The 27609-nt window shown below is 45.9% G+C and overlaps 1 protein-coding gene across 1 annotated transcript in view; it reads left to right on the top strand.

Annotated features, from left to right (window-relative positions):
* Positions 1-27609, top strand: part of UCHL1 (ubiquitin C-terminal hydrolase L1) — an 89604-nt gene that overhangs the window by 56349 nt on the left and 5646 nt on the right. The window contains exons 7-8 of the mRNA XM_029588864.1: positions 4439-4505; positions 7307-7365. Coding sequence (XP_029444724.1) covers positions 4439-4505; positions 7307-7365 — 126 coding nt within the window. The remainder of the gene's footprint in view (positions 1-4438; positions 4506-7306; positions 7366-27609) is intronic.

Below are 27609 nucleotides of genomic sequence, written 5' to 3'. Positions count from 1 at the left end.
GCCTGTCCCTTTGGGGCAAAGGGCCGTTCCAGGGATTCCTGTGGGTTTTGTCCTTGGAGGAGCATCTAAAGTCTCATCCCTTCAGAAAATCTTGGTCCTTTTGGCCTAAGAAGCCATGTGAGATCTGGGGCTAGAGCACCCCTACCTTCACAATGAAGGTGTGAGAGCTCACTTACTGGCTCAGGAGATAGGCAAGTGTCTCTCTTTTTACTGGATCAGGGGGTCCTTGAAAGTAGCAAGGGATAACTATACTCTGAAACTTCTCCAAATTCCTCCAGATACATTTTTGTTCTCTTTAGGCAACTCTATGCAGAAGAGTGCCAGTGGAGACTGTTTCAGGAGGCTGTTGGATTTGAAGGCCATAATTCCTGTTCCCAGATCGCAAGAAAATGTGGGGTGCTATTCCATTTATTTTCATTTCCAAGAAAGGAGAGGTCCTTTTGGCCCATCCCGGATCTGAAAGGAATCGAGTGACACTTGCTAGTGACTTCAGCATGGAAACTCTACATTCTATAATGTTCTGCATGTTCCCATTCACAAGGTAGGCCTCTGACAGGTCAAGATGTAAAAAAAAAAAAATATTCCCCTGTCTGTATTGGCATTGTTTCCTACACTTCACCGTTCTTGGATGTCATTAGTTTCAGGCCTTGTCCTTCTGGCTGGCTGGCTGCACCTAGGACCTTCTACAAGGTCATTGTGGTGGTAGCATCTCTGCTTCAATCATATCTGGCCGACAGGTTGATTCAGGCTAAAAGTGTTGAAGTTACTTTGCATCTTGCAAGATCTCCTTGCTTCAGGAATAAGACTGGCTGAACTTGGCCAAAATCATTTTACAGCCATCTCAGATGGTAGTGTGCAATTCGATGCAGGGTGTTTCTGCCAGTCTCATTCAGAAGTTATTTACTCAATTTCAAGCCCAGAGAAGGACTATTCACCAGACTGTAGCTTTATCTGCAAGTCCTGGGATTGATGGCACCCACACTGAACATAGTCCTCTGGGCAGGGGAGTGCATACAGCCACTTGGTTCACGTTGCTCTCCTGGTGGAATCTGCAATCACAGGAGTACATAGTGAGACTTCATTTGCCATTGGATGTGAGCATCCAGTTAGTGGTGGTTATAAGTGGATTATCTCGAGGGGGTTTCCTTGGAGACCAGACTGGTTAGTGCTCACAACAGATGAGACTCCTGGGTTGGGGAATTTGCTGTCGAGTTGGCAGGACAAGCTTGCTGGAATGTCAAGGAGCAGCAGAGGACATCAATTAGTTGGAAGCATATGTAGTTCAACTGGCATGTTCAGTTTGCTGAAGCTTGGGCAATAGGGATAATGTTGAACAATGCCATGACAGCCTACATCAATCAAGGTGGAACCAGAAGCCAATAGGTGTTGGAGTAGATGCACTCATGGTGTGGGCAGGACATCTTCATTTCCCACACTGCCAGGAAGGGCACTGTAAGGACCAATTTCCTCAGCAGGCAGGTCTTGGACCCAGAAGCATGGGAGTTGGCAGATGAAGCCTTTCAACTCATAACGTGCTGGGTTCTCACGTACCTGGGTTACTGGTGACCTTCAGCAACAAAGGTACCACTGTTCTTAAGTCATAGAAGGGATCTGAAAGCATTGGGCATCAATGTGCTCTATTCAGGCTTGGCCACGGAGCAGGATATTTGTCTTTACAGCATGGCAGATGACAGGCAGGGAAATTCAGAAGATTAGAAGTCAGACCAAAACTGTACTTCTGGTGGCTCTGGATTGGCCACAGAGGCTGTTGTATGCTGATCTTCTGAGGCTAATGATGGGCAGTTCTCTCAAGCTACCACTCAGGAAGGACCTTTTGCATTAGGGGTCCATACTGCACCATAATCAGGTTGGTTTGGCCATTGAGGGGGCTTGGTTGCTGAAGTGTGGTTCTACAGTGATTTCCACTTTGCTCCAGGCTAGGAAACTTCTACATCTCTAACTTGCTTGGAGGGTGTGAGAACCTCGCTCCTCACACCAGTTCTTGAAGTTAAAATTCTACTGGTATTGTAACTTTTTTTTTTTTTTTTTTGCAGAAAGGCTTTATTAAAGCTTTGGCCTTGTAACACTATGAAGCTGCAGATAGCAATTGGTGGAACTTTTGTATTTCCATCCAGATGTGTCCAGGCTTTTGAAGGGAGTTAAGCATCTGTCCTCCCTTGGTGCTTAGTTTTTTGGCAGGTCTTGGTTTTGGCCACTATGGTTTCTTTGCAGCTTCTAATCTTGAAAACCATTTTCTCTCGTAGCAATCTGGCACAAAGGGTCTTGGAGCTGCAAGCTTTTTCTTGCTGAGCAGTTTCTGCAAATTTCAGGGACAGTACAGCTTATGACTAACTTTTTGTAAAAAGTGGTTTGAGTTGCATTTGCATCAGTATTACCCTACCCATACTGGACAGGGATAGAGATGAGTAGGATTATTGTTGGTTGTATGCCTTGTATGTCAAGTGGCATCTGGTGAGTACTCGAAAATTACTTGCTCTTTCAGGAAGTCTGAGATTGTATTCCATGGTAGAGATAAACAAGGTGCACCGGCATCTCGGGCAACTACAGTCTGTTGGGTGAAAGTCAGCATGCCTGTGTGGATGCAGGTGTCACATTGCCTTGACAGATCAGGGCACATTTCACTAGAACTGAGGTGATTTCATGGGCGGAGCTTCAGTTTTTTCTCTTAATCGAGATTAGCCGAGCCGTGACTTAGTCCTTACATGCTTTTCCAAACATACCTCTTGGACATTAGGGTTCAGGAGGATGCTGCTTTTGCAAGTGCAGTGTTGATGGGACCATGGGCAGCCTCCTGCCCTTTCAGGAGTAGCTTTTATACATCTCACTGGTGTGGATTGGCTTGTCTGAGTATAGAGGAAGGAGAAATTCTTTAACGGATATACTTTCCTCTAAGGAAGGTAGGCCAATCCACAAGCCTCCCTGGGCTGCTTACTTTTAATTCTTTACATGTGGATGATTACCGTATTTTTCGCTCCATAAGACACTTTTTCCCCCCCAAAAGTGGGGGGAAAATGTATGTGCGTCTTATGGAGCGAATATAAAAAAAAACTAAAAATCTAACAACCCCCCCCCCCCACCCTCCTGACTCCCCCAAGACCTGCCGACTTAATTTACTACAACCCCCCCCCCCCCCCAAGACCTGCCAAATGTCCCTGGTGGTCCAGCGGGGGTCCAGGAGCGATCGCTTGGGCTGTCGGCTGCCAGTAATCAAAATGGCGCCGACGGCCCTTTGCCCTCACTATGTCACTGGGACCAACCAATGGCAGCGGTAGTCCCTGTGACATAGTAAGGGCAAAGGGCCGTCGGCTGCCAGTAATCAAAATGGCGCCGACGGCCCTCTGCCCTCACTATGTCACTGGGACTGACTGCTGCCATTGGTCGGTCTCTGTGACATAGTGAGGGCAAAGGGCCGTCGGCGCCATTTTGTTTACTGGCAGCCGACGGCCGAAGCCCAGGAGATGGCTCCCGGACTGCTCCTGGACCCCCGCTGGACCACCAGGGACTCATGGTAGGTCTTGGAGGTGGGTCAGGAGGGTGGGGGGTTAATTAATTTAAAGGGTTGGGATGGGGTTTTTTTGGGGGGAGGGGTTCCCAGAGAAAGTTTTCTGATCTGGGGAGTGGACCGAAATGGCCCTCCCCAGACCCAAAAACAAATGGGGAGAAAAAAAAAAGCTATGCACTCCCCTAATTTGCTCCATAAGACGCCCAGGCACAGAGCCGGTTTAGCACAATTCCCCCCCCCCCCCCCCCCCCCCTCTCTGAATCCTAGGTGCGTCTTATGGAGCGAAAAATACGGTAAGTGTTAATTCATTTGAAGGACTGGTGACACATCCAGCCCCTAGGATTAGTAGATAACACTTTTGCTGATCTCATGGTAGTCCAATTGGGTTGAAAGCATGAGTGGTTGACTGTAATAGTTGTGTTCAAGTATTAGTTTGTCCAGTTTTAAGATAGTGGTAAGTTGTCAGGGCTATATATCAATGACATCAGCAAGTCAGCTTTACTCTATCTGCTGGTAGTGCATAACCCACTGGTGTGGATTGGCATGCCTTAAGAGGAAAGGAAATTATTAGGTAAGTAATTTCTCCTTAATCAACTTTGAGCAGGAGACCTTGGTTGGTTTGTAGAGAACTGAGGTTGACTATAGTATTTACATCCAAAAGGACATGCTATTGGATGAGGAAATGTCCCTTTTTTCTATTTGGTTCAAATATCCTAAATTCCTAGGTCATTTTGAAGTTCCTTTGCATATTTTGAGCTTAAGATCATTAGTTGCCTGGCCTCAAAGCTCTCAAATCACCCTTATGTGATGGCTTAACTTCTCATTCTTCCAGTTGTACTGTGAAATGCTTTCTTGTGCAACGTTTGGTTAATAGATCGCTCCTGGATTTAATGCATTCTAACTTTTCCTAATCAGGTAGAAGATGGTGTGAACTTCCATTTCATAATATTCATCAATGTGGAGGGTAACCTCTATGAGTTAGGTATGCTTATTTACAGTAACAAATCTTGATCAACACAAATTACAATATGTACTGTTGGCAATGCCTAGTAAGATGCCATTTGCTTGAGTAGAAGTACATAGTTCAGGCTATACTTTAACAGCTTTGAATTTGCAAAGTGAATTCTCGGACAGTCACATTTGTATGAGGTTTTACAGGAAAGTAGATTCACAATGTTAGGTTTTCAGAACTTGAAAATACTAGAAAGTATAAACTTAACTTTCTTGGCTTTAATATTTTGATGACCTTAAGGAACCCACTAAACACTATTCTTGAAGTCATACATGGCAACATTGTAAACATAACAAACAAAAAAAAAACTTGAGGAGAAACTGCAAACTTGCAGAATTTTGTATTCATAAATCTCTATTCAAAGAAATTTCAAAAACCAACAGGGAATGGTATCAGTTATTAGTGCTCCAATCTCATGGGCTCTTGCCCTTACAGGGCTACAACCCCTCTCATGTTGGCACTATCGAGTCATGTCACTTACCACCTCCCATATGGTATTTCTGAAATTTTTTTGATGTATATATTATCCCTGTTTTACCCTATTTTTATGTGCAAAAAACCAACTACCCGTTGCAAATTACCTATTTAAAACACACACTTCACCTTGCCTCTAACGCTAACTTATCTTTTGTGGTATAATCACCTCTTATGTCACCATTAATGTAACTAGCAACTTATCTTATGTTAGATCGTAATCGCCTTTCTCGGTTTCCAATTTGCCCGCCCGACATTGACAATGTTTCGGCACACTCCTGTACCTGCTTCAGGGGCACTCAACTACATTCCTGCAAAAAGACAATTTTAAATATTTTCTTAATTGTACCTACCACAGCAGGACTTACAATTTAGCTCGACCCAGCTTCTCAACTTCATCCTTCATTCAAATATGGAACTCAGATGCTTCCTTTCTGCTTCTACTGGAAGTTTATATATAACTCCGTAAAGGATGATGGATTCTCCTATCAGCCTCTCCCTACAGGTATACCGACCAATCCACTTCCTTGTTAAGCCCTGCTGGGGCTACTGTGTTCAACTTAAAAATCCATCTCTGTTCACACTGCAGAGATTTAAATCCCCTCCACGCTCATCTCGCTCCACACTTTCTAAAACTGTGCACCGCAAGCTATCAAAATTATGGGCTTTATCCACACAATGTTTTACCAATGGAGCGGGTAAAACATTGTGTGGATAAAGCCCATAATTTTGATAGCTTGTGGTGCACAAGCTGTATACCTGTAGGGAGAGGCTGATAGGAGAATCCATCATCCTTTACGATCAGCCTCTCCCTACAGGTATACAGCTTGTGCACCACAAGCTATCAAAATTATGGGCTTTATCCACACAATGTTTTACCCGCTCCATTGGTAAAACATTGTGTGGATAAAGCCCATAATTTTGATAGCTTGCGGTGCACAGTTTTAGAAAGTGTGGAGCGAGATGAGCGTGGAGGGGATTTAAATCTCTGCAGTGTGAACAGAGATGGATTTTTAAGTTGAACACAGTAGCCCCAGCAGGGCTTAACAAGGAAGTGGATTGGTCGGTATACCTGTAGGGAGAGGCTGATAGGAGAATCCATCATCCTTTACGGAGTTATATATAAACTTCCAGTAGAAGCAGAAAGGAAGCGTCTGAGTTCCATATTTGAATGAAGGATGAAGTTGAGAAGCTGGGTCGAGCTAAATTGTAAGTCCCGCTGTGGTAGGTACAAAAAAATTTGGTACAATTAAGAAAATATTTAAAATTGTCTTTTTGCAGGAATGTAGTTGAGTGCCCCTGAAGCAGGTGCAGGAGTGTGCCGAAACATTGTCAATGTCGGGCAGGCAAATTGGAAACAGCGAGAGGCAATTACGATCTGACATAAGTTGCTAGTTACATTAATGGTGACATATCTTTTGTGGTATAACCACCTCTTAAGTTAGCGTTAGAGGCAAGGTGAAGTGTGTGTTTTAAATGGGTAATTTTTAACTGGCAGTTTGGAGGTTTTTTGCACATAAAAATAGGGTAAAACGGGGATAATATATACATCATAAATTCAAAAATACCATATGGGAGATGGTAAGTGATGTGACTCGATAGTGCCAACACGAGAGGGGTTGTAGCCCTGTAAGGGCAAGAGCCCATGAGATTGGAGCACAAATAACTGATACCATTCCCTGTTGGTTTTTTAAATTTCTTTGAATAGAGATTTATGAATACAAAATTCTGCAAGTTTGCAGTTTCTCCTTAAGTTTTGTTCTGTATTAATTTGAGGAAGTGAGCCATTATTTTTGTGATTTATTTTTTTTTATTGGATTAGATGAACATTGTAAACATTAAATTTTTATTTAGAACGGTCCTCTGACATTTTGGTCAGACTAGCTTATGTAACTAGTTGATTCAATAGTATTGTGAAAAAAAATTGTAAACAAAAAATCAGTGTTGGCTGCCCATAAGTACAGAATATACATTCAGGCCTAAAGATTAGAATTTCCTCAAGATTTAAAGAATTAGAATGAGGACAAATCTACACTTTTCCTCAGAAGTATGATAGACTGCCTGTTGCTACTGTTATAAACATCTAGCAGCATTGATCATAAATCAATTCTTTTTATCTTTACAGAAGTAACATGATCCATGTTTTAAACTAGATGCAACAAAGTATTTCTTGACCTATCAACAAGCTTATGCTAGATGCAATAGATATGCAGCAGCAGCATATCTAATACTAAATGTGAAAGCTGGATAAGTCATCTAGATACTAATACTGTTTAGTGACAAACATTTTCTTGTAGATGGAAGGATGCCATTTCCTGTGAACCATGGTTCTACATCAGAGAAATCATTGCTTCAGGTATGTTTGAGTAACTTTCAGACTGGTGTCTAAACTTCATGTAACCATAGCTCCATTGAACTTCAATCAGACCAGTCCAGAATCATGACTTGTGCTCACCAACCAGCAGAGAAAACTAATGGGTTTGTGATTCTTCCCCCCCCCCCCTGTTCCTGTGCTGAACTCAGCCTCCCAATATTCTGTTCCCAGCACATGGCAGACAAGCTGTGAGCTAAGGCCTAGTTTGGGTGAATACTGAAATTTGGGCAGATTGGTGAGTCTTGAGCATAGCTGTGGATCTGGGGGCTTCTGGTTTCTTACATTTGATCTGGTAACATTGTGATACAAATTCTTCAGTTTTAGAGAGCAATAATGAGGTAGTAAATTAGCATACTGAAAAACAACTTAATACAGTAGTTTTTTCTTGCTTTTATGTTTCCAGCACAAGGCAGTATAGTAAAAAATCAGAATTATAAGCATTATCTCTAAGCCCAGCTTTGCATTTTGGGATTTATGCAATATCAAACTAATTAACCCAGCTGAAAAGTAAGCAGGTGTTCTCACACTCGAAGGGGACTGCACAAGTCCAGGGTCATTCCTGTAACAGAATGCTGTCTTGACATCACAAGGTAGTCTCAGTAAAGCCCATATGTTAGATGACCAGATAAAACCCAAAAGTTCTTAAGACTTCTCTGAGAAAACAGGATAAGATTTGCTAACTGTACCAATTATTCCCTTGAAGGACTTTTGGTCAACAATTGTCATGGAGCAATTGAGTAGGAACTCAGGCTTGCAGGTTTGCTGCAGCAATCAAAATTCTGTTAACTCTTGGTAAAGCTTTGGGGAATTTACCTGAAATAGCCTTTGCTAAGGGCTTTTCTCCATGGCTTTTTCCATAATGTCCATCTGGGTAACTCAATCCCTTCTCAGTCAATCTTCATTGAATATTCAGTTTTATAGGCTCCAGGATTCTGGATTAGATGATGCCACCTTATAGACACAGGATTGCTGAAATGCAGATGTCTGAGTCCCACTGCATAGAAGTATTCCTGGGTTAATTAGAGTCCATTAGCAAAAAGGGTGCTAGAACAATACCACTTTCATAGCTGGATACAAAGTTTTAACCAAGGATCTGTTTCACAGTTCTGGTCCAAAGCTGCTGTCATTTGGGAAGTGATGAACTCTCATGGAGAGTCTCTTCTGTTTAAAAAGCACTCATATATAAAGTTGCCAAAATTTATCACATGGCTGCAAATTGTTTGTGTTTGTTTAGGCCTGCACTCTCTGTATGCATAGCAACAGGCCTCAAGTTTGATGCACATCCTTTTTAGGATCACTAACATTTACCCTAAGCTAAAAACTGCTCTGTAGTTTATCCCCCCTGTGCTTTTTTTGTTCACAGGTCCTTCTCCCCACTTAAAGTAGATACAGGTTTTGTTGATTTTTCCTTTTAGCCTGTTGTGTTCATTTCATAAAGTTTAAAAGATACTGCGACTGAAGTTTGGCAAGGAGCAGTGTTGGCAGAATCGTGGTGAGTTAAAAGTATTCCTTTTTTCTCCCAGGCCAAGGAGGATGGTAGTCCTCACATGTGGGTGACATCAGGATGGAGCCCAATCACAGAACACTTGTCAAGTTTCTAGAACTTTGACTGGCACACTGAGCATGCCCCTAACCCTGCATCCAGCAGGGGTCCCCCTTCAGTCTTTTTTTCTGTGCAGCAGTAGCCTTGCAGATCTTTGGAGCTCTGAGAATTTCTCACAATTTTTTCCTCATGGAAATTAACTTTAAAAATGTAAAATCTTTACCCCATCCCAGGGTCCCCCATCGACCGCCGATACCATTGACGCCAGTAAGTTTACCTCATCCCTTGCAGTCTGTTCCTGGTGGGTTTTTTCCATCTGTGCCCAACGGCCACAGACCATGTGCTGCCTTTATTTTTCTAAAAACATGGCGACCGGGTTCCATAAGCATCCCAAGTGCCCAAGGACGATGTTCATTACAAACCCTCATGACGTGTGTGTTTATGTTTAGGCCCTGCTCACGACGTCCAACAATGCACTAACTACCCAAATGCTGCCAAAAGGCCACAGGGCCCATTTGGAAAAGATGAGCTTCTCTTTATCCCAGGACAAGCAAGATGCTAGTTCTCACATAAGGTGACGTCACTGGACAGAGCTCTATCACAGAAAACTTTCTGTCTTAAGTTTCTAGAAACTTTTGACTGGCACACTGAGCATGCCCAGTATGCCATTATTTCCTGATCCACAGGGGTTTCCCTTCAGTCTTCTTTTTTCCACTGTGCTATTAGCCTCGCAGATTAGGAGCCCTGTGTGGTATATTCACACTTGAAAAAACTTAAAAAAAAAAAAATTGTCAAGTTATCCCACTGTAGGGGGGTCTCCCTTTTTTACATAAGAAAATACCATTCTGGGTCAGACCAAGGGTCCATCAAGCCCAGCATCCTGTTTCCAACAGTGGCCAATCCAGGCCATAAGAACCTGGCAAGTACCCAAAAACTAAGTCTATTCCACATTACCATTGCTAATGTCAGTGGCTATTCTCTAAGTGAACTTAATAGCAGGTAATGGACTTCTCCTCCAAACTTATCCAATCCTTTTTTAAAAACACAGCTATACTAACTGCACTGACCACATCCTCTGGTAACAAATTCCAGAGTTTAATTGTGTGAGTAAAAAAGAACTTTCTCAGATTAGTTTTAAATGTGCCCCCTAGTCTTTCTATCCGAAAGAGTAAATAACCAATTCACATCTACCTGTTCTAGACCTCTCATGATTTTAAATACCTTTATCATATCCCCCCTCAGTCGTCTCTTCTCCAGGCTGAAAGGTCCTAACCTCTTTAGTCTTTCCTCGTAGGGAAGTTGTTCCATTCCCCTTATTTTGGTAGCCCTTCTCTGTACCTTCTCCATTGCAATTATATCTTTTTTGAAATGCAGCGAACAGAATTGTACACAGTATTCAAGGTGCGGTCTCACCATGGAGCGATACAGAGGCATGATGACATTTTCCATTTTATTCACCATTCCCTTTCTAATAGTTCCCAACATTTTGTTTGCTTTTTTGACTGCCGCAGCACACTGAACTGATTTCAATGTGTTATCCACTATGACACCTAGATCTTTCTTGGGTTGTAGCACCTAATATGAAACCCAACATTGTGTAATTATAGCATTGGTTATTTTTCCGGTGAGTAAATTTCTAGTCAGGTCATAGACAGCCGTTCGGCCTTCAATATGGCTACCAGGTTTAAAAAATGCCTGAATTGTACTCACTATGTCCATAACAGACCCGCACACTGAATGTATGCTATGTTTAGGCGAGAAACATGGTGTCGACATGCCTGAAATGCACTGAAATGACACCGAAGGGCAGACGAGCTTGTATGAAAAAGATGGAGTATCTTTTCCATCTTCAGTTGCTGCAGTCAACTTCAATGCAATAGTCCCTGGCTGGAGCGTTAAATTGGTTTTGAAAACTCGACGTCTGGACAAAGCGAGTGACTGACCATCACCGACCTCTATCGAGAGCGCAGAGCATAGACTGAAATAGTCATCGAAGGCCTTTGGATCCAGATTCTGACATGATGCCCGGGGGGGGGGGCCTTCAATGCCTATCGAACCAACGCCTAAGAAACCTCAGATGGATGAGTAGATGCCCTTGATGCCTATGACTCCCAGGCGATCCCTACAGACATCTGTGCCGGGTACCATGCCACCACAGGGACCTGTGGACTGGCTGGTTTTGCTCTCACTGCCACCCCCTGTAGCTGCTCTGACTTCACCAGCTATAAGGGCAGAACTGGACATATCACAGATTCCTATACTGATGTCGGATCTGTCGCTGTTGGCACCAATACTGGCCAAGTTGGACACTCTTATCGGTGCCATATTGGTGCAGCCACTAGACGCTTCGATGCCACGGCCCACAGATGAAGATGTATCAGACTTTACCGATGCCTGATCCAACAGCAGGTCTATCGGGAGTTTCTCATCCCAAACCTTCCTTCTCTCCATTACTTCCACTGAGGCCACAGATGAAACAGTCGATGCCCTTGATGCTATCTTTCCATCTTCCTTCGACTGCTCCGCGTCGACCTTCCTCAGACACCTGGGAGGATGCAGGTACAGATACTTCATTGGATGAAGTCCTACCTGATCCCTTGCCTCTGGAGGAAAGGTGGTTCCCCCCCCCCCCCCGAGGGCCTCCCTTTTTTTTTTTTTTTTTTTTTTGTCTATCGTCCTCCATCTCTAACTGGAAAGGGATGGTATCAGCCATTTCTTCTACAAAAGTAGACTCTAGAAGCTTAACAATTTCTGGATCCACCAAAAGAAGTTCTTGCAATACCAGTGCAAGAGGTGCTCGTGGACCTCTAACACAAGTTATGGGAACACCCTTGTACCATACCACCTGTCAAACTAACGGACTGCCACTTATTTGTTACAGTACATTCCAGGGTTTCAGAAGCCTCAGCTTCCTGACCAATCTGTGGTGGTGGAATCGGCCCAAAAGAAATCTAAAAGAATCAAACCACATTAATCTAATTTACTCTGGGAAGCAGCACAGATTTAGACACCATTGGAAGAAAGATGTTCCAAGGCTCAATGCTGGTTTCCAGAATTGCATCATACCAGTTTTGACACAATACCAGCATAATCTATGGAAACAGCTGCAAGAACTATCTGATTCAGTTTCACAACAGTTCCAGGATTCTTTCAATAATATAATTTACAAAGGCTTGGAAGCTGGAAAACATGAGGGTCCATGCAGCATATGACAGTTTCAAAATCATCCAGGATGGCTGCAATGGGTATCGGTGCTCGCAAATGGGCCTGGTTGAAGGCCTCAGACCTTAGGTCAGGGATACAAGAAAAGCTCGCAGACCTCCCTTGTACAGGAGATAATCTTTTTGGAGACAAGGTGCATGAAGCTGTATCACAGCTCAAGGAGCAGTCAGACTGTCAGCTTTCCTCTGTTCAGCAGAATCCTAGTCTTCTGCACACAGACCTCCCAGGAAAGAATGAAAAAAGCCATATTACAGACCAGAGATTTCTGGCCACCACAGTTTTCCCGGCGGGTACTGTATGAGTGGCTGCAAGAACCACTCTACCGGGGTCAATGATGTGACGGGGTTCATTTGGCACATCTGAGTGGAGAAGAATCAAGACAAGGCAACAGCCTGAGTATTCTTATCTCCCAGACGATATTTCAGCAGGAAATCAAATCTGTTAAAGAACAGGGACCATCTTGCTTGATGGTGATTGAGTTGTTGAGCATGTCTGAGGTCCTCCAAATTCTTGTGATTGGTGTACACTATTTGGAGTTGAGACTTCAGCCAAGGACGCCATTCTTCGAAGGCCAGCTTGATTGCAAGTAGCTTTGTCCCTGATTCCATAATTTCTTTCAGCAGGCGAGAACCGCCTTGAAAAGGAGCAAGGATGGAGCACATAAGATTCGCTACACTGGCTTAAAACCGCCCCCACACAGTCTGATGCATCGACCTTGACTATGAATGGATGATGTGGGTCAGGATGGTGGAGGCATGGCTTCTTTTGAAAAGCCTCTTTTGAGTGTCAGGCTGATGTGGCTTCTGGAGACCAGTTGGTGGGATTGGCTCCCTTCTTGGTCATAGCAGTTAGAGGGACTGTCAATGAAGAGGAATACTTTATGAAGGATCAATAGTAATTAGTGAAGCCCAAAAAGTGGTGCAGAGCCTTCAGACCCATAGGTTGCGGCCGGACCCGGATACTTTCTAATTTCTTGGGAGTCCATCTGAAACCCATTCTTAGAAACAATGTACCCCAGGAAGGGTACAGACTCCTTGTAGAATTTGCACTTTTCAAGCTTTACGTATGGGTGGTACACAGGAGTCTTAACTTTCTTGACATCCTCCTGATGAGTTTGCAGATCTTGAGAGATCAAGATATACCACTACACATTAAAGTCCCGTAAGATGTCTTTCATCATATTTTGAAAGATTGCAGGTGCGTTACTCAAACCGAAGGGCATGACAAGATATTCGAAGTGTCCATCACTGGTGTTAAAAGCAGTCTTCCATTTGTCTCCTTCACGAATATGCACCAAGTTGTAAGCTTTAAGGTCCAATTTGGAGAATATCGTGGCTACTTGGAGCCTGTCTAACAGTTCGGATATTAAGGGCAGGGGATACCTGTCCTTGATGTAATCTTTCAAACCCCTGTAATCAATGCAGGGGCATAAGGTGCCATCTTTCCTACAAAAAAGAAGCCTGCACCAGCAGAAGATTTGGAAGGTCTGATGAATCCTTTCTCTAAATTCTCTTGTATGTAGCTGGACATGGCTTTAGTCTCAGCTACTGAAAAAGGGTAGACTCTTCCTTTGGGAGGTTCCAAATTAGGCTTCAGATTTATGGCGCAATCAAATACTCTGTGGTGGAAGTACATCTGCTTGTTTTGAAAAAAATATCCTGGAAGGAGGTGTATTGAGGAGGTAAGCCAGGTAACTGTGGTGTAGGTATGCAAATGAGCAGTGAAACCTCAGCGAGGCACCAGCCGTGACAGGCCCCCACCAGGACAGTTCCAACATGACCCAATTAAATTGAGGCATATTATCTTGAAGCCAGGGCAGCCCCAGTACCACTGGATGCATGGCCTTTTTCCAATACTAGGCATGAGATGGATTCAGAATGTAAAGCTCCAGTGTGCAGGCCAGTGACCTGGGTAGACAATGAAACTTCTCCAGGAAGTGGTTCTCCATGGATAGATGATAGAAAGGTTTAGCTATTTGTGTGGTAGGAATCTGTAGATGTTCAACAAAGTGCTTCAAAATAAAACTACCTCTGGCACCGGAGTCAAAAGAGCGAGAGTTTGAAATTCAAGGCCTCCACAGAGCAGAGATACTGGTAATGATAATGGAGGAGTTGGAGATGTGAGGCCCAGGAGAAGTCCTCCTGCAGATCCTAGGCCTGTCAGTTTCCCGGAGAGATGGGACAAGTTTGGACATCGTGGCCTGATTGACCACAATACATGCATAACACCATGCATTTGCGAAACCTCTCCTTGGAAGTTAAATGGCTTTGGCCTAACTGCATAGGCTCTTCCTCTTCTAAGGAAGTTGATAGACTGGAAGCAGTAGGCACAGGTTTAGGACGGGTAGCCCCCACCGTGGACTTTCGTGGACTCTTAGCCTCCTGAGTTCGGTCTCGGATACGGCAGTCAATTCTCCCAGCCAGTTCCATCAGACTCGAGGGTATCAGGCAAATCAGGAGCCACTAATTTGTCCTTTAAGTGAGAGTTGAAGCCCTCCATGAATATGGCACGAAGACATCCAGTGTCCCAATGTAGTTTGGATGCTAAGGTTTTAAACTCGATAGTGAAGTCCTGTGAGCAGCTTATTACATTGCTGGAGATTGAGCAAAGCAGATCCAGTGACACTCTGAGCCAGGTCATCAAAGACAGACTTAAAGTTTGAGAAATCATGATAGGTTATCCAGGATAGGATCTTCACGTTCCCATAACGGTGAAGCCCAAGCCAAGGCTCATCCCTCTAGAAATGATAGGATATAGATAACCTTGGAAGCTTCAGTGGGAGAGAGGGTAGGCTGTAATGAAAAATGCATGCTCCATTGATTGATAAACTCTCTACACATCTTGGCTTCACCGTAAAGCAGGTAGGTGTAAAGGTATAGTGGTCTTGAGGGTCACCACTGAGGACAGCACTTTTCACAGGAGTAGCTGAAGAATTCAGTTGAGCATGTAACTGAAGGCAGTAGCTAGGCTCTCCAAAGACTTTTTGATCCGTGATCGGCTGGGCTAGGCCAGGAATGGCCTGCAAGGCGGCAAGCTGAACAGTCCATGAAGATAGCAATTTGTGTGTGGGGCATTGTGGACCCTTGGTTGCTGTGGAGATGACTCCTCCCACAGGGAGGGGCCCTGTGGGGAACCACAGCAATAGGCTGGTCTCAGAAAGCTGATGGAAAGCTTTATTGTACTGCTGTAGTTAGATGCAGGAAGCTAAGGCACTGATGTCTGCAAGGTACCTATACGTTCAACAGTCTGAGGTAGAAATCTCACCCAGATGTCCTAGATAGCTAGCAACCCATGGTGTGGGCAACACCAAGCCTGGAGGGGTGGAGTTGGAGCACTGGATCATAGAGGAACTCACAGGAGCATAGTGCAGGTGTCTTCCTGGTGATGAAGATGGTGGGACTGAAAGTCCGAGGTGCAGGATGCATAGACTGGTAGGCCCTCGGAGATAGTACCTGATAGTCCAATCCTGAAAGTAGAAAAGACCCCCCCCCTGAGGAGCGGTTGTCTTAGAAACCCTAAAGGGTAGTTGGAAGCAAGACCCCAGAGGAGCGGGTGTCTAGAGCTTCGTAAGGAGCAAGATCCCCAGAGGGTAGCAAGGCATATAAGCGAGCAGCTTAGGGCAGTGAGAGAAGCTTGAACCGAAGTCCTTGCTAACTCAAAGGTGGTAGCATTGTGGAGGCTTAAATAACTGGAGGTATTGATGTCATGAGGTGGAGATGCCCCCGAGGTTCCCGCCATGATGTGTATTTGAGCGTAGGCAATATACACGCACCCTAGGAGGCCACAGGAAGAAGCATGGTGGACTGGAACGCCCATGCTGAGTTGGAGACGCAGAGGGTTTCGGCACTCTGCACCGGAGGCAGCCATCTTGCCCAAGGAGGAGGAAAAGGGTAGAAAAGAGGTGAGGCAGAGTGGTTGCAGCCAGCTGCGACCGGACACAACACAACACCTCCAATGAACAGAATTTAGCAATGCCGGAGCCAGTTTCAGGACAATCTGGCCTCCTGCCACCCCGACATCCATCAAAAGCACAGATACCATCGGTGCCTCCATCCTTTCCATCAGTGCCACCTCTAGATCTGGCTGGATTTGGACTAATACCTCCATCTAAATGCCCTCAAGGTGCTGGAGATGCTCCTTATGATCCATGGGGTGATTCCTCCAAGAATTTTAACCGGAAAAAGCAAGAGAGACCATATCACCGAAACCTTAATAGAACTACACTGGTTACCCATTGAACAAAGAATACAATTCAAGACTTTATGCACCATACATAAATTAATACATGATGAAAAAGCGGAGTGGCTGAACACAGCCCTATGCATACATACCCCCCACAGAAATCTGAGATCAGCAAAGGCAGCCAAACTAACCCAAGTAAGGGGATAGGGCCCTATCCCTAGCAGGACCCACAATATGGAACAATATGCCATTTCCTAGCGTGTAGCAGATGGACTCAGGACCAATGGGTATAGTGTACTCGTGCTAGCAGTTGGAGATGGATCAGATTTCAATCTGACGTCAGCACCTAGTACATATACCCCTGCACGAAGTGCAGAATCTCAGTATTTTTCCGTTTCCAAAGCAGTTAGGAGCTATCTTCACACTCACCGAGCATCAGAACAAATTTAAAGAACAAAACCCTACCAGAAGATGAGCCCTGCACTCCTGCGGTGATACCCTCGGGTCCCTCCCCCAGTTGAGTTTCCCGATGTGATTTCCGTGGTCCCTCCGAGGTAAGAGCCTCGGTCCAGTGGCTGAATCGCGGCAGGGACCTAGCCCCTGAGCGAGAAGGGTTCGGGCGCGGCATAGAGGCAGTGGGTGCATCCCCTCGAGCACAGCGGTGAAGGTATTTACCCTCTCCCCCCGCAGCCGGAGACCGCCTGGGACGAAACCGGGAAGCACCAAAGACAAGGTAAGGCGTACATCTTCTATTTAACCGGTCTCCGATCGAGGAGGAGCAGGATCTGCCCACATGGAGACCCTCCAAGGAGGTCGCCATCTTGCTCGCCGTCGCCATCTTGGCCTTCTTCGTCACCCGATCGAGCGCATATTGGCGCCCGAAAATAGCTGGGCGCATATTTTAAGCTAGGCGCCCAATAATTGGGCGCGTATTAAAGGCACCAATTTTTGGGCGCGTATTGTAGGCGCAGATAGTTGGGCACACATTCTTAGGCGCACATTAAAACTTCCACGAATAAGCTTCGCGCACAGTACAAGGCGCATACCTACGGCTCAGAGCAAAACCGGCGCGCATATACCAGACGCAATGGAGCGCATAAGAGCTTACGTGTCCACAGAAGCGGCACCTCCAGAAATAGGCATAAAAGCCCAAGGCCTCTGCCCTGCATGCCACATCAGAGCCGCATAGAGCAAGGAAGTGGACACCCTATGCGCACACTGAGGAGACCCAGGGCCAGTCCCACCCGGGTCCCAGTGCTAGCTCCTCAGGGGGCACCCCAGACCTAGCTGGCCCACAGACGGGACCCCCAGGGAACCGGCGTTCCTCAACTTAGACCCGGCATCGATCTCCTGGGTGGAGTTATTTAAAGGGATTCACGCCTTTGTCAAGATGCAGACTGAACCCCAGGCTGGCCATCCATATGCACCGGAAGACCCTCATGCCCCAGGACCCTCGAGGCCTAGGCACAGGCTCCCACCATCCAGAAGCCCCACCTACGGGGACACTGATTTCTCCGAGGAAGTTGAACCTCCTCGGAGGGAGAACTCCCCTCGGGGACAGAGCCGCATCGAACCATGAGACTATTCTTCTCAAAGGATGAGCTTCCGGACCTGGTATCTCAATGCCTGTCGGAACTCGCTATCCCGGGCCAAGGCACCCCGGGGGAACCTAGAGTGAACCCCCTGCTGGAGGGCCTTCGACAGACATCCCATCATTTTCCCCTCTTACAGGCGGCACAACAGCTAATTGACCTGGAGTGGAATGCGCCGGAATCCTCATTCAAAGGGGGGGTCGAGCCTTATCGGCCATGTACCCCCTGGACCCAGCAACCAAGGAGATTCTGGTGTGTCCCAAGGTGGACGCCATAGTTTGCACAGTCGCTAAGCGCACGACCATACCAGTGGAGGGAGGAGCAGCCCTCAAGGATGCACACGACCGACGCCTGGAAGCCATACTGAAACAGGCCTTTGAGGTGGCAGCCATGTCTCTTCAAATTGTGACCTGCTGTACCATGGTGACACGTTCCTGTTTATCCCAAGCCAGGAACAACACCCCAGGGGAAGACATGGATCCAGCACTTTCGTTCCTCACTGACGCTGCCTCCGACCTAGTACGCACGGCAGCCAGAGGAGTGTCATCCACAGTGGCAGCCAGGAGACTACTCTGGCTGCGAAATTGGTCGGCTGATGCCTCCTCCAAGACACGCCTCACAAGAATGCCCTTCAGGGGATCCCTCCTGTTCGGCAGCGAACTAGAGAAGCTGGCTAACACTCTCATACCTCGTCTACCAGAAGACAAGACAAAGAGAAACCAGCGTTCCTTTCCCAGGACATCCAGAGGCAGAAGCTCACAGCGCTTCAACCCTTACAGGAACAGCTACCAAGCGCCCCGCCCTACGGGCAGGAACCAGTCCTTTCGGAACAAACACAGCAAGAGGGGGGAACCAGCTCGGGTCCAGGCCCCAGCCGCAGCCCACAATGAGATTCAGCCGACCCATCCAAGGGAAGAAGCCATAGGGGGCAGACTAACCCTATTCTACCGCACATGGGTCGAGAACTTCAGACAAGTGGGTCCTAGCCATCATCAGAGAAGGGTACTACCTGGACTTCTTCGAACCCCTCCGGACAAGTTCGTGGAATCTCCCTGCCACGACCCCATCAAGAGGGTGTCAGTGGAAGCTACTCTGACCAGACTCCTGACCCTAGAGGCCATAACCCCGGTACCAGCACGGGAAACAAATTCCGGGCATTACTCCATTTACTTCATCGTACCCAAGAAAGAGGGTACGTTCAGATCCATCCTGGACCTCAAGTCGGTCAACCGACACCTAAGGGTCCCAAGATTTCGAATGGAAACCCTGCGGTCAGTCATACGTGCAATACAGCCAGGAGAATATCTCTCATCCCTGGATCTGTCGGAAGCCTACTTGAACATCCCAATCCATCAGTAACACCAGCGCTACCTACACTTCAAAGTCCTGAATCACCACTATCAATTTCAGGCACTACCCTTCAGGTTAGCCACTGCACCGCAGACCTTCACCAAGGTAATAGTAGTGGTAGCGGCGACACTCAGGAAGGAGGGAAACCTTGTTCATCCTTACCTGGACGACTGGCTGATCAGAGCAAAATCACCGGAGGAGAGCCACCAAGTAACCAACAGTCATAACTCTACTGGAAAGCCTAGGATGGGTAGTCAATACAAACAAGAGCTCCCTACAGCCATCGCAGTCGCTAGATTACCTAGGAGTCCGATTCGACACCAAGGAGGACAAGGTCAGTCTGACCCCCACAAGGAGATCAAAGCTGCGGGACAGACTCCAGACCCTGCTGAGCGCCACCCGGCCCACAGCATGGGATTACCTACAAGTCCTCGGTCTAATGGCATCCACACTGGAAGTGGTACCATGGGCGTGAGCCCACATGAGACCCTTGCAGCGCTCACTCCTATCATGGTGGAGTCCACGATCCCAGAACTACACCATGCATCTACCTCTACCGACCAGAGTTCGGACCCAGCTAAGATGGTGGCTGCAGTCCAACCACATGAGCCGGGGATCAAGAATATCCTCCCCGACCTGGACCCTGCTCACCACAGATGCCAGCCTACATGGATGGGGAGCACACTGCAAAGAGCTAACTGCCCAAGGGCGGTGGAACAAAGTAGTCGGGGTGAACATCAACAGATTAGGCACAGGCAGTCCGGCTAGCCTGCCTGCGGTTTGCCCACAGACTTCGAAACAAAGCAGTCAGAGTGATGTCGGACAATGCCACCACGGTGGCCTACAGCAACAGGCAGGGCGGAACCAGAAGCCAACAGGTATCCTTAGAAATAGCCCCCCTGATGACCTGGGCGGAAGCAAATCTCCAGGACATCTCCGCCATCCACGTCGCCGGGAAGGACAACACCACGGCAGACTTCCTCAGCAGGGAAAGCCTAAACCCAGGAGAATGGAAGCTGTAATCCACAGCCTTCAAGATGATAGTGGATCGGTGGGGGACCCCAGACATGGATCTTCTGGCAAACAGATCCAACGCCCAGGTACCCAGATACTTCAGTCGCAGGCGAGATCCGCAGTCACAAGGGATCGACGCCCTGGTAAGACCTGGGCCCAAAAAACAGCAGGGTAGGCGATCCAGTACAGCTGTGAGGAAAAAAACAAAAATGGATGCCACAAGAGTCCTTTTCAACGTTTAATCAAGGAGACGTAAAATTCTTATAAGCATGCCTGACTCTGGCCGAGTTTCGCCACCAATGGTGGCTGCCTCGGGGGCTTGTTGGTCACAGAGCAGTATTCAGATGGTGGTCCAAATAAGATCAAATGTATATCTATGTCAATCGCGAGTTTCTCGTAACGATTCGTCTCCTCTCACTAACGCTTATCTGTTAGCTATACCAGTCCACAAAGTCCTATCTCTTTGGGGGCATCCACGAATTGGAGGACCTCCAAAGTCCTGTGTCTGTTATTTGAAAAGGAATTGTCTGACATTTCCTTTACAAAGTTTGAGAAGGAGAGGTCCTCAGGTGGTGATGGGTCTGATAAGATATCTACATCTTCCCAGGTATCTAACAAGGTGAGTGGTTGAGGACTGGAAGGAGGGATGAAGAATGGCAAAGGATGTAGTCAATGGATCCTTCGATGGTATTGGCTGATACTTTGGTGGCATTGATGGTAATGGATGTGGAATCTATGGAATAGTTGGATGGCTCGGTCCCGAGAGTCCTGACTGTCCTGGTGACTGTGGGTCAGAGTCTGTGCCTTCATCCGAAGATCCGGAATGTGTATCTGTTTGGAAGCTTGGTTGATGCCTTTGACATCGATGGCACGGGTTGAGTCGGTAGGACACCGATCAATGTATAGAGTCTGGTGAGCAGTGGTGAGAATAGATGTCTCCGGCATCGGTGGCAGTGTGTGAACCGGCACCAGATGTAGTAGACTTTGGGAACATCCCTGCTGTTCCACCAGTAACAGATGAACTGATGCTACACACGTAGTGCAGCATATATCTGGCTTCCAAAAACCTCAGCTTCCACATCAGTCTGTGGTGGTCAGCACAAAAAATCAGATAATCCATCCACATTCATCTACACCTCCTGGCAAAGAGCAAAAGTTTCTTGATAATTTAGTATGTAAAATGTTCCAAGGCTCCATGCTCTTATCAAGAATTGCTTCATACCAATTGTACATGACTCAATACCACAGAAATTTGTAGAAGCAGATTCAACTATCAAACTCTTCCACAACATCAGGACACCCTCAGTGCCATAATACATAAAGGTCTTGAAGCTGTGAAGCACAAGGTACGTGCGGCCTAAGACTCGTTAGACATCCTCCAGAATGGCAGCAACTGACATTAGTGCCAGAAGATGGGCAGGGTTGAAGGCTTCCGACCTCTGGCCTGAGGTCCAAGAAAAATTAGCTGACCTTCCTTGCACTGGTGAAAACCTATTCAGAGAGAAAGTACAAGATGCAGTTGCGCAACTTAAGTTTCATAATAACTCTATGCCAACTATCCATAATCACTGCAGAAACGCCATCTTCTGCCTCACACATTTTGAGAATGGGCAGTGCATGCAGCAGGGTCCATGAGATCCTGCCAGCTACATCAGTAGCTGTTTTGGAACCATAGCAAAGGGAATGTGACCTGGCGTCCCCTTCCTTGGTTTTCATGGTGCATGAAGCTGAGACTAATTCCTCTGGGGCTGGATGTTCTTACATTTAAAGGAACAGCTTCCTCACTTTTCCTTCTCAGCCTAGACTTCAGTCTCTAGAACTTAAGTGTTTGCATCAGATGTTATGGGGCAGACTTCTGCTCCAGAACCATCTCCAGTGGTGCCTTCTAGGGGGTTCAAGGTGGAAGAGAAGAATGTGTGGGGGAATGGAAGTTCCCTGTACATACCCAGATCAGTCCAGACTGTGGGTTTTGCCTCCCAGCAGATGGAGACAGTTTTACTGATGCTGTAACATAACCTGGTGCTCCACCTGCAATCTGCCAGTATGTCTCCAGCAGATAGGTGGTGCAAAACTGCAGTCTGAAGATTTTATCAAGGGAGTAGTTTGAGAGAGGTAACTGTGGTAGGGCTGCTTGGCTATAGTGATCATAATCAAATTTGAATTAATGACTGGAAGGGGGACAGTAAGCAAATCAACTGCTCTAGTGCTAAACTTTCCATATGAAAACTTTGATAGAATGAGAATAGAAAAACTGAAAGGAGAAGCTATAAAGGTAAGAGGTGTGGACACTGGACTGTGTTTCTAGGATGGTATTTTTAACATGTATTCCACACATTAAGGAAGGCAAAATTATTACCGGCAGGTAGTAAAAGGTGAGGGGAAGAGGCTATTTTAGCCAAAAGATCTTCATTCAAAAATTGGAAGAATGATCCAACAGAAGAAAATAGGATAAAGTACAAGTGTTGGAAAGTTTCTTTGCTTCGGTGTTTACTGAAGAGGATGTTGGGGAGATACCTGTCCTGGAGAAGGTTTCAAGGGTAATGATTCAGATGGACCGAACCAAATCACAGAACCCTGGGTGCATACTATTTAGTGTGTCACAGGCCTACCACATCTTCTAGGTTTACTAAGTGGAACTCAAAATGAAATTTCAGATCTATTAGTAAAAATTTGTAACCTATCATTAAAATCATCCATTGTACCTGAAGACTGGAGGGTGGCTAATGTAACCCCAATATTTAAAAAGGGCTCCAGGGGTGATCTGGGAAACTACAGACAAGTTAGCCTGACTTCAGTGCCAGAAAACTACTGGAAAGTGTTCCATTAAACCATGCCTTTCTATACATGTTTTGTGATTTTGATCTTTAGAACAGCAAGCATAGCTTTACCCAAGACAAGTCTTGCCTCACAAATTCTTCACTTTTTTGAAGGTTAATAAAGGTAAACCGGCAGATGTGGTGTGTTGATTTTTAGAAGGCATTTTGACACAGTTCCTCATCAGAGGCTCCTAGGAAAAATAGTCATGGGATAGGTCGCAATGACCTTTCATGGATTACAAACTTGTTAAAAGACAGGAAAGAGTAGGATTAAATGGACAATTTTCTCAGTGGAGGGGGGTAGGCAGTGGAGTGCCTCAGGGAACTTACTGGGACCAGTGCTTTTCAATATACTTTATAAATGATCTGGAAAGGAATATGACGAGTGAGGTAATCAAATTTGCAGATATAAAATTATTCAGTGTAATTAAATCGCAAGTGGATTGTGATGAATTAGAGAACCTTGTGAGACTGGAAAATTGGGCATCCAAATGGCAGATGAAATTTAATGTGGAGAAGTGCACGGTGATGCATATAGGGAAAAATAACCCATGCTGTAGTTAGACAGCTTCCATATTAGAAGCTACCATGCAGGAAAGATCTAGGCGTCATAGTGGATAATTTAAAATCGTTGGCTCAGTGTGCTGTGGCAGTCAAAAAAGCAAACAGTTAGGAATTAGGAAGGGAATGGTGAATAGAACAGAAAATGTCATTCATGCCTCTAGTGTACAGACCATATCTGGGGGTGATCCCTGACAGAGTATGGACCTGGTTGAGACCCAGGATTTAGCTTCTCTGGAGGGGGATGACCTGAAGGTGGTCTGCCTTTCTTCACCAGGAAGAACTGTGCCCCTTAATCTCCCTTTGTTCTCAGTGAACTAGGTATTAAGAAGCCCCAGGTGGATACAGATCCCAAGGGGTTGATCTGGCTATGTGGCGCTAGAGAGAGCTGACCAGGACCTTTAGCTCCTTCACTGACTGGTGAAAAGGAGTCTTCTGAGAGTGGGAGTCTCTGGATACGGGCCTAAAAGTTGGCAGAGCCATAGAGAAATATCTTCTGCCTGAGGGCACCTTGGACCTCCTGCGATTGCCTAAAGTGGATGCTTCGCTCTCAGCAGTGACCAAAAAGACTACTATCCTGGTAGCTGGTTCAGTGGCACTCAAGGATATGCAGGATAGGAAATTGGAAGTACATCTGAGACTTTTGAGGTCTCCACATTGGGCATTTGTTCCGCTGTGTGTAACAGCTCTGTAGTGGCCTATGGAGTTGGATGCTTGTATGACCTGATTTGCATGTCCTTGAGGTCAATGTCTGCAGTTTCCGCCTGGTGTCTCCTTTGGTTAAGGAACTGGTCTGCTGATGTTTGATCTAAGTCTCAGCTCGGTTCCCTGCCCTTCACGGGAAAGATGCTTTTTGGTGAGGACTTGGAGCAGCTATTCAAGCTTCTTGGAGACTAAAGGTCACAAGTTTCTCCTCAACTGCCTTGTTTCTGGTCTAACCATCCGGCTTGTCTGGCCGGGGGTAATCACCTAGACCTCCAAAGATTCCTGTGGTTCATGATTTTTCGGAGAGCATTTTTAGTCTTCTGCCCTGCCATTTGGATTGGCAGCAGTGCCAAGGACTTAATTTTAGGCTTTACAAGGCTTGTTCAGATTTGGTGTTTTCTGACCCTCCCCTTTGGGTGTGGGATTTTAGTTTTGAATCAGGTTTTTTGGGTATGTTCTTTCCATTGTTTGGATACAGGTACATACTGGCAGACTGCAGGTGGAGGACCAGATTTAGTGTCAGTAAAACTGTCTCCATCTGGAAGGGAAGCAAAACCCAGCAGCCTGGACTGATATACTACAGGAACAAAAATTATCAGGTTAGGACCAATTTTCCTTTATCACATGGATCCCTCATAGACAGGGTCCTGAAGGAGAGTGATAAGGAGACTAGCCCTCTGGCAAGCATGATGGTTGATTAACCTGTTTCACAGCGAGCTCTCTTCCTTGATGTTTCATTGCAAGTGCTGAATATTGCTAAAAGTAGAGGATGCTAAAGACTAGTGTACAGAAGCCTCAACTGATCTGTGTAGTAAAGATTAAGGATGTGATACAGAATGGGACTTTCCTGAAGACTTTTTTTTTTTTTTTTTTAAAGGAAAGGGGTGGCTACAGCTTTACCAAAAGGAAAAGCTAAGGTTTTTGTGGTCAGAGGAATACTATTCTAGTGGAGGGGAGGCATGGCTATCAAAGATACGAGAGAAGTGGCGTTTAAGCAAGTTTTCAAGACGTCTAGTATTGTTCCTCAGGTAGCACAATGTGTGGTGCAAGAGCAAAGTTAAGCTATCACAATATAAAGGAAAATTCATTGGACAGTGGGTCAATTCTGGGTAAGGCAGCCTTTTTGGCAGATGCTCCTTTGTGGAACACACTTTAGTGAGGTGCATGACTTCTATTGTGGCAGACAGGTGTCTGAAACTGAAGCTGATCAGTTTAGAAGCCACAGAACAAACTGAAGCAACTGCCATTCAAGGAGAGTGTTTAGGCTTTTTTTGGGGGAGGCAGTCTAAGATAATCAGACTTTTGGAAGACCAGCCAAAAGGGTCTTAAGTGCTGTCCAGGAATCTAATTTGAAACTAAACCAGGAAGGTCTTCAGGAAGTGATCTAGGCCCTTTAGTAGATTATAGACCTTTCAATTCTTTTAAGAGGAGATAAAGGTATAGGGGCCTCTAGGAACTCCCAGTGAAGCTTTCTGGGCCCAGTCCTGGATTTAAGATTGGCTATCAAATTTTTACCAGAAATGGGTCCAGGTCACTTCAGATCAGTGGGTCTTGAGATTCAAGATGGTAATGGATAACTAAACATTGTCAAGTTATTACTGTATTGTGAAAAATTAAGATTTAAACAATTTGTAAAGCATAGACTTGGTCTTCCTTTACATTCCTTTTCAAAGTATTGGCTAGATCTTCAGACCAGAGAATCTGCTTTTGGCTTGGCCTTGAGTGAGTTTGGTGGTAACCTGGATTTATCCCATGTGTTAAACTGGTCTTGCTGGATGAAGAGGAAACTTGTTCTATGAATTGCATTCCTCAAGTCCAATTAGACTAATCTAGGACCCCCTTTCTTTCATGAGTTTTTGGAAGCTGAATTTCTACTGTATCTAATTTTTTTAAACTCCTTGGGTAAAAGGGGGAGGGATGGCTTGTTAATCTTGGCTTGTTAACAGAACTTGCAAGTCAATGTCAGCATGGAAGCTTATATGGGGCAATGTCAAAACATGTTAGTCTGCCTGCTGGTTGGTAGCCTATAACCTATGTAATTCAATGTCTGGACTTTAAAATAAACTTAGAACAAATTTCTCCTTAACTGAAACATGTTAAGACTTCTAGCAATTGATTTGTAGACAACTTAATTTTTCTTTAGCAAGCTTCTGTCTACTGTAACAAGATAAACTATAGAAATGCATGATAGCATGACCAATTATAAGCTGCTAAAGCAGGCAGTCATACCTCCCAATGAGGAGAATGTTTTTTCAAAACAAGGTTTTTATGCTAGGGTTAGGATAGTGCTATTTTTCACACTTTAACTGTATAGCTCTCAGTAAATTTTAAATTCAGATGTTACTATTTGTATCAGTTAATGTTAGGTATCAACTTCTGCATTTGTTATACACTACTTTGATATTAAACTGCAGTGTAGATCTGAGATGTTACCAGTGCATCGGTTTTCTAATGCTGCACTGTTCCCTGTACGTACCAGGATCAGTCCAGACAGCTGGGTTATGCCTCCCCTCCAGCAGATGGAGTCAGAGAAAACTGAAAGCACCCCCTAGATATACTAGTGTGCCACCTGCGATCCCTCAGTATATTCTCTGACTCCAGCAGATTGAGAGGCATAACCCTGCGGTCCTGCCCTGGTCAGTGTGTTCGTACTGGGGGAAAAGAAAAACTAGACGTTTTATTAGGGGGACAGATCATTTGGTTTTCTTCTCTCTGTCCTGTCTGTGGTGTGTTTGGTTGTGCGCAGCGCGGTTTGGGCTCAGTGTGGGGCAGGCACATAGGGACCTACCCTATGAACGTTCCCGGACTAGACGGTCCTTGAGGCTGGGGGAGAGCTTACCGGTGGGCCGGTCACCCTCCCCCCCCCCAATTCCAGGGGTCCCAACCCTGAAGGGGGTTTAAAAAAAAAAAAAAAGGAACTTTTGATTTCAGACACTACAGCCCTGTTGGTAACAGGCAGTGGGCTTGTTCCTTACACCCCGGCCTGCCAGAGCCTCTGCGGACCCCGGAGAGGGTGGCTTAGTCACCCGGCGCACTGGGCTGGTGAGGGGTTAGCACTCACCTCGGTTTTGGCGCCTTTTTTCTTCAGGGCTCCATTTTCTGCCCATGATGCCGCGATCTTCGGCCTGTGCGGGAGCAGGGGCGCGACTCTCCAGGGAGGGCCTCTGTCCCCGATGTCTCCCCGGGGGCCGAGCGCTGCCCGCAGCGATCTTTCCCTGCCTCCTTCGCCGCAGCATCGCGG

This window comes from Rhinatrema bivittatum, chromosome 1 (genome assembly GCF_901001135.1).
Source record: "Rhinatrema bivittatum chromosome 1, aRhiBiv1.1, whole genome shotgun sequence".
Lineage (NCBI taxonomy): Eukaryota > Metazoa > Chordata > Amphibia > Gymnophiona > Rhinatrematidae > Rhinatrema > Rhinatrema bivittatum.
Note: the sequence above shows the minus strand (reverse complement) of the source record. Positions and strands in the feature narration are given on the sequence as shown.